The following is a 12,289-nucleotide window of genomic DNA, read 5'->3' as shown; positions in this document are numbered from 1 at the left end:
CTTATTCTTCTGTTTGCTATTACCTTATGATTAGAAACTATGGCATCTTCCCCCCACCCACTCTACATCCAAATTCAGCTCCGGAACTTGTGGGAGGGGAGGGGAGGAACATAAAAATGATTAAAAAAATGAAAAATGTTAGTATCGAATCCATAGTTTTCAGGGTCTTTGAAATGAACAGTGACACTTTCGATCACGTTTAAATCGAAATTCAGACCACAACTTGTAGAGGAGGAGGGAGGAAATATATAAAGATGATCGAAAATGACCAATATCAACGTCGAATCCATAGTTGTCGGAGTCGATGAGATAAACAGTGACACTTCCGATACCGTGCCCCGCAGCATGGGTAGGGGATATATTTATGCCTGGTATAACATAAATCACTGAAAATGACCGATATTAGTGCAGAATTCATAATTTCCAGGTTGCTGTTGTGAACAGTGACACTTCCGATGCCGTTTAAGTCCAAATTCAGTTCCGCAACATGGAGGCGAAAATGACCGATATCAGCGAGCGCTTTAGTAATAGTAAAAAGTGCCTGACTAACGAAACATATTACTATTTTTTCTTAATTTAACCTAGCGAAGCGGATAATTAACGCTCATATATATATATATATATATATATATATATATATATATATGTATGTATGTATGTATATAGAAAGCTAACATGTTCAAAAAGTTACGTTAAAGCTAACATATCGTAAAATTTACGACTGGTTGCTAAAAGTTAACTACAGCCATATATTTTGTAACATAGAACTTCAATTATTACAGTTAGTAAGAATACATACAAGTGAACATTTTCGTAGGAAATATGGTTGTTCAAATGTCTCCCGTGCAGTAGACACAGCATTTCCCACAATATTCTCCTCAGATCGGCTTGTTGCACTGGAAACAATATAGTGACGTCATCCTCCTCTTTGCTGAAGGGCAAATCCGACAAATTGTGCAAGAATAGTTTTGGGGATGGATAACAGTCTTCTTTGGCAGCCGTATTTTCAATATATCAGCAATGTACTGCCGAAGTTTTCGTGACAAAATTGAGTATTGAATCTGCTGATGGAGCCATGGTTCAATATGATGACTGCTGTGGATTTTCATAGCGAATTTTCTGCTGGAAAGATGTTTAGGACACACTTTCAACACATTGTGGATCAGCATCCGAGTCGTCGCTGTTTATAACAATATAATGTTTCATACAGTCCTGTCCATCATCAGAACTAATATCCTGGTCAAAAGTATCACTCTCACACTCATTTAGGTACTTCAAAATGAGGTCACTGTCGTCAATACTCTTCCGATTAATTTTTCTAAAGCTTAACTTCAATAAAAGTTCCAAAATAAAACCTACATTTTCACTTAAGTGTAATTATAAGTCAACTGATAAAGTAAAAGTTATTAGTAATAAATACACAAAAATCCAAGCGTTATTCCTAACATATCGTAAGGTTTACGAGCGACTAACGATTTCAAACAGAAAGACAGACGGAAACTGCGCAAGATATGTACTGACTTGTAAAATAGACGTAGTGGTAAACGGAACTCAGCGGACTAGTCTATTATCGCCGGTAAAAGGAACTGAACATCAAAATGGTACAACCCGCTCTTAAAATTTACGACATGTTAGCTTCAAGGGCTAAGTGTTCCGCCACACTCGAGAAATACAACTTCCGCTACATGTGCACACACACACCCACTACAATGCATCCTTCCGTCAATTTTTAATACGCACGTTCTTATTAATTAAATCTAGAGCTACTTAGAGATAAGTTGCAATCTTCGTTACCAGCGATATTAGATCGAAAACATATTTACATAAAAATAACGCATAAAGTGCACTTCTACCTACTCGGGAAGTACTAAACCAGGCACTTAATATATAACCGTGACAATAAGTGATGTTTGGCAAAGATACGAGTTTTAATGCTACTTGTAATGGTTTCATACTAGTACCGCTCCGCTTGTAAACATAAAAATAAAGCTCCTATATACTGTATAGAAATACACCGTCTATGGAAGATAGTATTTGATACCGTGCAGGTATAGTTTTGGCGCACCACTAGAAATAATTCTTGAAAAATTGTAATTCTTTCACTAATTTACTTCTTATTGTCTCCTAAAAGATTTGCGCTAAGCGACATGAGAATATCTCACTTGGCATAGATAAAATTCAAGGGGGCCACCAGAGATAATTGTTGAAAAATTACAATTCTTTTTCGATTTGCGTATAAATACTGTTTCCGGACGTATTCCATAAGAACTACAGTGCAAAACCACAAACCAACCTGTGCTAGGCTGTGTTGGCCACTAAAAAGCACCAATGCTATCTAACCGAGTCAGGGTATGGCGAAGCTGGCGCTTCAGCGATGATGGGTATAGGCGTAAACGAGGGCAGTGAAAAAGAAATGGATTTTGGCAAATATGCGAGTTTCAATAGCATTTGTCATGCCTTTACACTAGTAATGTTAAAATTTTAAGCATAAAATACAGCTTCTGTACACTGTACAGAAATACACCACCGGCGGAAAATAACATCTAATAGAGTCATCTTTCATATGCACCCACTTATTTTGTCCACCGTAAAGCACTTGTAATGATTTTACACTAGTAACCCTAACCTAGTAAACCTAAAATATTGTGTATTACTCTGTATTTACTTCTATCGCGTGCCGAAATTTATTCTTTGTAAATGTGTCTTTTCAATCAAAGTATTTAATTTTACCCGTAAATCTTTTTTCCAAAATGAGGTGACCAAAAGTAAACCAGAACCATACTTTATTCTGTTCATGATTTGTTTTTTAAACTTCGGAGTACAATTTAATTTCCTTGTTGCTTGTTCTTTTGAGATACCCAAGTCTCTGCATAAGATCACTTTCAATCTAGCATGCACTTTTCAATAACAAAATTTGACAGTTAGCACTGAACTCAGGTCCCAGTCACGGAGAAACATCCTATATATTCTGAGCATTTTAACAAAACTTTTGCTTATTCCTATTCAAAAAATGAATGTAAAAAGTCCCACAACATGGAATTTATCCCATTGGTTGGCATCTCTGAGTGTGATGCACATGGATAGTATTTGAATTAAGATATTTAAAACTTTATTTTCACACTGTATTTCTACCACGGGATGTATCTCAGATCACAAACAAACTCAAATCTTCCGTTGCGTTGACTCATACCGCTACAGAGGGAGGCTCTTGGATAATTTTAGTTTATAATATACCGTGAATGCTTGGCATTACCCAGTGGCGGCTCCTGAGTATATGTTATGGTAGTGCCAAAACGTACACAATAAATAAACGCCGTACATGTAAAGGCACAAATAACATTATTTTCTGACAGTCACCCAGACACACACACACACAGAGATATATATATGGAGAGAGAGAGAGTTATTTATAATGAAGTTGTTTTTGCCCACAGTAAACTTATTATATACATAAAGCAAATTTTGTCCAGATTGCGACCCCATCCCCAAAGAACACACGTAAAACAAAATTAAGGATTGGTTACATCACAACCACAAATTCGAACTGTTTTTCAAATATATGTTCATGTTAAAATGATGCAATCTTTCCTTATTACGAATCACTTGCTTAACACACAATTTTAAATTAGGCATTTGCTTTTCTAAATTTCCTGCTTCCAGTTAGTTTGTCGTCATATGATAGGGATGAAAACGGATATTTTACTAAATTACTTGCCACATTCATCGTAATGTATTGTTCTGGTTTCACGGAAAGTAGTTACAAATATAAAGAAAGAAATAAAACAGCACTACACTTAAATACATCAAAACTTCTCAAAAATATATAATTGACAAGTTACATACACATACCACATTCAACACCACAAACACTCAGGAGCACACCGCACAATGTGTTTATGTTTCAATCAGGAGGGATCATACCTGGGTAAATAACACAATAACGAAATTAACTCCAAATCGATTTTTGAGAGGGTCAAATCTAGATGGTACGTATTGATATGTAATAAGTAAGCAGTTTGGAATCACTGCAATAGGAACAAGTGAATCAGGAGTCACGTGTTAGAATTCCAGGCGATTTAACTCCAAACCAAAGCCCCCTTTCCTAGAGCATCAAAACATAACACGAAACAAATCTCCCGCTTTGAGCCACCTTCGATCCTGGCACAAAACGCTAATTATTTCTCCCTACTTTCCTCCCGCTCTCCAACTAATGAGCATGCGCACAAACCATTTTTGCAACAGTCGGGAGAGCACGGGAAAACTTTGCACGAACAGAGTAGAGATAGGCCTATGTACTCTAGCGTGCGAGTAATTCTGAGCCCATTCAATCATTGAGCGCGACTCAAACCAGCTTCTCATGAGCAATGATGACGTTGCAAGTAAAGTATTGTGCATAAAATTAAAAAGTTTGTTATTCAGTAAGATGCAAATATTATTTATATTATTTTTGTATTATTTGTGGTAGTGAAACGGCACATTGGCTCCCCTTCAGAGGCCGCCGCTGGCATTACCCTAAAGAAAGTATATTTGTACAGAGCAACTTAGATTATGGGGAAACATTTTAGATTTTTTTATGAAAAGCATTATAGACTCACAAGAAGAATAACGTTTAAATAAAATATTTATATTAGCTACAATCAAGTTAATAACATACCTGCCAGCAAACAGAATTAAGAACTGTTTATTGCCATGTGATTTTAAGTAAAATAATAATAATAATAATAATAATAACGCACCCAACATCTCAAGAACATAGGTCAACATCTTTTAAGTATAAATTCTTTTCCCAAGGCCTAATTCCGTAACAGTAGCAGTCAAGTCAAAATTTGCTATTTACTTTGCGACATTCAACATAACAGACTTATTTTCTGACATGACGTCAGTGAGGCAAATTTTGCTATCTGGAACATCTAGCATCGAGTTATAGATATTAACACATAGTTTATGTTGCCTTGCGGTCCGCTAGGTCTCACAACATAGATACAGAATGAGATCCCACCCCCCTTATGTCCATGACGCACCCCCCAATTGTCTATCCGTAGGTGTTCTTCTATGAAAAAATCTTCTTTTCGATTAATTTTACCCCCCATCAAACATATTTATATAGATTTTTACCCCCCCAAATATTTCAATGACGCAGTTTGCGTCATAGCCCCCCCTTGTGGGCACCCCTGACTTAAATCAGACATTCTTCCATCGCTTCCTTAACTTTCACAAGGACTATCTCGCGAGAGTAATACTCCCGGAAATATTAACTGAATACACGGTTCTGATTGGTTGGCGTTATCTCGCAACATAGAACAGATATAGTAGAAATCAAATGGTGGCTGCTGTCGGTCATCGAGGCCAAGCGTGCTAGCACTACGGGGTTGTAACGGAAATCGCTTTTGGCGTGGATTCATGTATAGCAGTAGTATAGTACTAGTAGTAATAGTAGTAGTAGTGTACTATTAGTAGTAAGAACGAGTTAGAAGCCCCCAGGGCTCGTTTTGTTGCACCTTGACCCCATGTTATATATTATGTGACCAACTTAAAACAGGTGGCTAGGGTAGCGCATGAAACAGCTGGCTAGGATAGCGCATAAAACAGCAGGCTAGGGTGGCACATTAAACAGCTGGCTAGGGTAGGGCGCGAAAAAACCTACTTGCGGGAGTCTCACTCTCCCAAACGGAAGGACTAGCTCGGGAGAGTAATGCTCCCGGAAGTAGAAACGAGAAACACAGTTCTGATTGGTTGGCGTTATCCACTTCTTGCCCCGTTGCATTCAAATAGTAGATAACAAACGCTTGCTGTTGTCGGCCTCAGTGGCCGAGTGGGCTAGCGCTGTATGCTAGTAATAAAGTCCTCTTTTGGCGCGAGTTCAAACCCCGCCCGAGGAAAGTTTTTTTTTACATTTTTATAACACTTATTAAATTGATATAATATGAAAATAATACTTAAAAAAGTGATTTATTTATTTTTGTGCAGATAAGTAGTTGTAGTACTTATGTCCTTGTACTCCATGATGTAGGGCTTGCTTTGTTCCCCTTGTACTTCATGATATAAATTTTGTGACCAACTTAAAACAACTGGCTAGGATAGTGCGTAAAACAGCTGGCTAGAGTAGCGCGCGGAAAAAGCACTTCCGGGAGTATTACTCTCCCGAGCGGTCGTCAAACGGATCCTCTCTGATATTCACCTGCTTGTCCTCCTTCATTATCGGTTACTCCTATCTTCAGATTACTCGCTCCGTCGCGGGCAATTCACTCTTAGAAGTATACTTAGAAAAACCTAGTATTAACCACATTTAAACACTATAAAAATGTATTTTTAAAATATTTCATATATCACAGCCCACATTCATAAGCACTATGAATATTTTTTTTGAATCCCTTGAAATCAATGTGCATATACGTATAATGATTTTACAATATTTTCCAGATGTTGCTTTGATGCTGCTGCTTTACTTTTGACGCACATCTTGCAAGATTTACCGGTAAAATCGAATACTCTAAGACATATTTATAAACAACAAATTTCTGCAAGCTATAATTAAATACGAAGTAATACACTTGTATTTTATGTTTACAAGTGTAGATTACTAGTGTAAAATCATTACAAGTGCTCTACGACGGATAAAATAAGTGAGTGCATATGAAAGATGACTGTATTAGAAACTATTTTCCACAGGCGGTGTATTTCTGCACAGTGTACAGAACCTGTATTTTATGTTTACAAGTGGAGCGCTACTAGTATGAAACCATGATAAGTGCTATTTAAATTCGTATCATTGCCAAACCGCAATCGTTATCAGTACCCTCACTTATGCGTATATCCACCTTCGCTGCTTTTCATGCTCCCTTCGGACGCACACCCTCCCTAACGCTTGGGCCACCCTGCTTCTCCCTGCCCTAACTCGGTTAGGGCAATCGTGCTTCTTAGTGGCCACCTAACATAGGTTGTTTTGTGTCTTTTCCCTCGCAGTTTTTAAGTACACAGTAGATGTCCCCTCCTATAGATGGCCGAGTCAGCAAAAAATTATCTTGTTTTCCTAGAAATCGATATCATTTCCTGGAATTGGTAGGCAAGTTTCGACAAGCCTTTAGTTGCTATGTTCATAGCCTTTTACGGGTAGTACAGAAGCGCGTGGGAAAATTTTGGTTTATTTGAACCCCCGTTACCCCCTACTCCTCTTTAGTTGCTATGTACATACCCTTTTATGGTTACCACAGAAGCCCGTGGGAAAATGTTGGTTTGCTGTTGCTATGCTCATAGTCTTGGACGCCTACCAGATGTAAAAAACAAGATAAAACATGCCTTTTTCGTGTTCTTGTCGTTTATTGGTTAATAATTTGAATCCCCAAACCCCTCACCCCTCCTGCGAAGAGCGTAAGCGGAACGTATGTGCTTGTGTCGATCATTCTGTTAGCAGCTGTTGCAAAGGAAGAAACGTCAAAAATTTTAAAGATGTCATCGTCAATGAGTTTATTAGATAAACTTAATAAGCCATCAATGGTACCCTTTACAAAAATGCGAGATTTGGACATTGGAGTACCATTTCGTATTGTAAACTGTGAGATAATTACAACGGTATATGGTAGGAAGGCCTGTGTGACATTTGAAGGAGGTGAAAAAGTGATTTTACCTGGACGTTGTACTGAAAAATTGGAAGCAGATAATGGTGCATTATTAACGTATTTACAAAGTGGGAATGTCTGTTTAATATATAAAGGAATGAAGATTAATGTATCTGGACGTAACATGCACGATCTTGAATTTACTGAACTGGTTTACTCATCGTAAGTGTATGGTGCCATGTACAAACAAGATGAAACATGAATTTTCCTCTTCGCCCCTCCTCTTCATGCATGCGCAGTCATCTGTATGCATAGTGTCGTTATTCTGTGCTGACCAGCGACTGAAGTAACATGTCTTTGAGTGCTTGTGCATCAACTATGGATACCAAGAAAGAGTACTTGTTAAATGTTGAATATGGACTTAATTCAATGAAAACCAAATTAATTTGCATTGGACTGGATAGTGATACATTTGAACCAGTGATTCGTGTTGGCAAAGGACTTGTGTTTGGAGTGGAGTTAAATTTGGCAGAGTGGGAGAAACTTGTACATTTAACCCCATTTGTTACGGACTATTTAAATTCTCAAGTGGAAATTACATTTATAAAATCTCTTGGTCGAAAAAACGAACTGGTGGTACGAAAACTAATGGGTGAAAAATTAGTGATGTTAGAGAAGAAAGGAACACTTCATGCTCCTCGAAACACTGTGTACTTATCTTCAAGTGATTGGCTTTATTTCTTGGAAATATTACCGTGTATTGAACATGCTGTGAAAAACAGTAAAGTTTGTAGTGTTGTGCTACGTGAATATTTTGACTTGTGTACAGATACTATTCGTAATCATGTACAATTACAGTGTCTTACATGCAGAGGACTTGCCGGAATCCATACCTGTGTAGATGAACAGAGTATTATTAATGGTATGAACATTAGTTTTCCAAGTGTCTCTCTTGATAAGAACAGTGATGTGAACATTGATGGTGAACGATTAAAATTGGAAATGAAAGTATTTTGCAAACAAAAACTCATAGATTCAATTATGGCTGATTTATTTGATAGTGTATCGACACAGCCATGGTGGGGGGAAACCGAAACTCAACCTTCGGAGGGTATCAATGAAGTGAACGACTCTTCATAAAGAAGGAGAAATTGATTTGTTTTTTTCATGTATGCTAAAGAACGTAATATTAAATGTAATAAAAATATATATAGTGGAAAGTGAAATGTTTTATTTGTGTGTGTGTGTTTTGTGTTCGTTTCATACACCTCAATATGTTAGGATTTTAAAGTTTTTTTATAAGAAAAAAATCCTAACATATTTTTTTTCATCGTATATTATAAGTGATACGTATAATAATAATAATAATAATAATAATCATAATGAAATCAAATTCTTGAAATGAATGTTAAAATAGAAATTAGTATTTGAAATTATTATTATTATACAACTTTGTCTTAAGTATGATAGGACTTTTTTTTTAATTTTAAAAAAAGGAATTAAAATAATTAATATTAAAATTTTAAAAAACAAAAGTCCTATCATAATAATAATAATAATAATAATAATAATATTGAATTCACATACTTGATTTAATTTACGAAAGAATAACTGATTAAGTATTTGAATTCATTATTATTATTATTATGTAGTTATATGATTACATCATTGAATTAAAAATCAGTTTTAGAATCTTTTTTTAAATCACTATGAAATTCTTTAATTCAATGACTTAAAAATATGTTTTATGATATGTGTATTTAATTACATAACTGATCATAAAACATATTTATTTATTAGGAAACGGAGAAAATAAGAAATAAAACATTTGTTTTCAAAGAGAAAAAATAATACAAAGTGTTTATTGCTGATGAAACTATTTACACAATTAAAACGACGGTAAGTATAGTACATTTTAAAAGAACGTTAGATTTTGTTTCCATTGTTCCTATGATGATAACTTTACAACTGCCATATACTGTTCACTGATGATACTACTGCTGTTGATGTTGATGATGAAACGTAGATACAAGTCAATCTGAACATTGAAGATGATGTCCATACACACGATGACGATCTTTTACTCTCTGAAATGAAAAAAATTGAAAAACAAACTTAAAATTTATTTTATCTATAATCATGAACAAATAATAATACATACAAACACATTATAATAAAGAAGAAGAAGAAATGGCTACCTGCAATAATATGAAAAGAAAGTAATCAAAACAAACGAAGAAGAAGAATGAAGACATGATTACCTGTAAAAGTAAATACAGCAAACGACGATCATTTTTTTCTGGAGTTGATGAGAAAGTGTAATGAAATTCATTTAAGGACTTTCCTTTAGCTTTGAAGCATAGGAAAAGATATGAATAATGCCCACATAAGGATGATTTTACACTTTGAATTTGTTTATTATTAAATGTATAAGAAGTGGAATTTCTACGTAGAAATTGAATATGATGCATTACATATGGAGGAAATCCAAATGTATCGAAGTAGTGGGCACGGCCATCAGTATGAATATATACGGAAATCCAGTGTGTGCCAAGTTTGTTCGAGGGATCTGTATTTATGATGATAGCTGCAGGTAGTGGAACATGTGCTGGTAATTCATTGGCTGCATATACGCCAACGAAATGATTGTGAAATAAAGAATTTGTTTGCAAAGCATTCAATAAATCTAGTGTAGAGGACATCATGTATAAAAATGCAGACATGTACATATATGATATGATATTTAAATAACGTACCTTTAAAAATCCATGATGATGTTCCTCTGATGATCCACTTCTAAGAGAGATTGGAATTCTCCATACACAATGCAGGAGATAGGTGCTGGTAGAGGCTTCGTAAAATGAACTTCCAGACGAACACACCCATGACGTATAAGATTCCAATGCTGCACAGCGCTGGCTTCTCCATCTTGAGTAATGTCGAAAACAAAGATAGTGTATCCTTGAGGAAAGTCAAGGCGAGGAATATTGTTGCCATGATTGGAAAAGTGAATGCCTGATCCACAGAATAAGGTATGATATGAGGAAACATAGAGGTTGTTTTCGAAAATTGGTTGTAATGGTTTTGAAGGTACAGGTTTTCCATCAATGTATAGAGAGAAGAAATTGATGTCAAAATGTTTGAAATGAAATGGATTTGAAGTTATTGTTCCTGTATAGGCATCATTTTGTGTAAACGCCACAATCACTCGAGTTGGTAATACTCCCATAAATAAATTATCTATTGTTTTTGATTGAAGATCCTTTGGAATGACGAACGACTTCATTTGTACTCTTGTGAGAGGATATTTGGCTGTTGTTGATTGTAGAAGCTTGTTATGTGCTAGTTTTATTGTAGGACTAACATTAATCTTTTTAATATGTAAAGCAGCGTCTAAAATGTTCACTTTAGCCTCAACAGACGCATCACTAGCGATGAGACAAAAGTTTGGCTTTGCAGGAATTAACTTGAGACGTAATTCTACTCCTTGGATTAAAAATTTATCTTGATTAAAAATATCACAATGAAGATGTCCAAGCATGTCGAATTTTGCACTTTTTTTTGTTAATTCATAACGTTGTTGAAATCCTTTATTACCACTAGATGTTGCATCCATATGTCCAGCAGTATCTTGAAACCAGAATGCACATTGAAGATGAGTATTTTTAGCAGAATCATCATAATTTAACAGTTTTTCAATGTATGATCGATATGGGTGATTATGAGATGGAAATGAAATCAGTTTGTTATTTAAATACACTTCCACTTCACTGAACATAGAATTTAAAAAGTCATTAATAGGAGCCACAGCTTTATCACTTTCACCAAATGCTGATCCATCAGGCTTAACGATTTGAGCTTCGATGTAAAGAAGAGTATGTGGTAGATCTATGTATTCATCACTTGTTCCTGGGATGACAAACTCTATAGGAGCATTATCAGCTAGTGAACTGATTGGTTTGTATGTAACGACATGATTATCCAATATACTGGTTTGCGTTGGTTTTGTAGAAAAAATATCTAGTTCACTTTTTACACACTCGCAGGATTGATGATGTAAGAAAGCCATAATGGTGATGATTTAATCAAAGATATCGTGTGATAACTTCCTCTTCTTATAAGACTGATTTTTCTTTGTTTTCTGTGTACGTTTCCTCTTGCCCTTCTTCTTCTTCTTGCGCTTGATGATGTGTAATGGTGAAGGGTTAAAGATGGAATGATGTGTAATTCTTCTTTTCCTTCGTTGATATCCAGATCCTAGCATAGATTTCAGTTTATTTTTTGCTTTGTCTTGCAAGACGGATCTCGCTTCACCCATTCGTTGATGAAAGGATTCGTTAATAGGTTGATTGTCGATGATGACATCAGTAATAACGTTTGCTCCAGATTTTAATAATTCCTTTCCTACTGTTTTAGCTCCTTGTTTTACTAGTGGCATGACAGAACGAAATAATCCTCCAAGGAAACTTCCAATACCATGTCCAACTTGATAAGGGGAGCCAACATAAACGTTTCCAGTTCCAGAAAGAGCTTGTTTTTGATAATATTGTAAATATGGATTATTCATATTTGTCGATGTTGACGCACTGGTCGAAAATGTAGTTTAACGCATACAGTTCCGAAAGTGAATGCCAGTGGAGAGCCTGTACTATCTCTTATATCTATTTTGATGTGTTCAAAATGCATCTTCTCTATAGGCACATAATGTGGAGGATTAAAAATTTCTATAACAC

General features: G+C 35.6%; 1 protein-coding gene across 1 annotated transcript; it reads right to left on the bottom strand.

Moving 5' to 3' along the window:
• Positions 1-9,440: 9,440 nt before the first annotated feature.
• LOC145674657 (uncharacterized protein F54H12.2-like) lies at positions 9,441-12,040 on the bottom strand. Its single transcript, XM_081744878.1, has 2 exons — positions 10,313-12,040; positions 9,441-9,643 (listed from the first exon to the last, which is right to left on the bottom strand). The coding sequence occupies exon 1, from the start codon at positions 11,623-11,625 to the stop codon at positions 10,315-10,317; it is 1,311 nt and encodes a 436-aa protein (XP_081601004.1). The 5' UTR covers positions 11,626-12,040; the 3' UTR covers positions 9,441-9,643; positions 10,313-10,314.
• Positions 12,041-12,289: the final 249 nt, after the last annotated feature.

The sequence above is a fragment of the Thermobia domestica genome, chromosome 17 (genome assembly GCF_964235325.1).
Source record: "Thermobia domestica chromosome 17, izTheDome1.hap1.1, whole genome shotgun sequence".
Classification (NCBI taxonomy): Eukaryota; Metazoa; Arthropoda; class Insecta; order Zygentoma; family Lepismatidae; genus Thermobia; species Thermobia domestica.
The sequence above is the reverse complement of the archived record's forward strand: the minus strand, read 5'-3'. Positions and strand labels throughout refer to the sequence as shown.

Coding starts and splice junctions, on each gene's coding strand:
- LOC145674657 (XM_081744878.1), bottom strand. CDS start 11,625: ATGGCTTTCTTACATCATCAATCCTGCGAGTGTGTAAAAAGTGAACTA.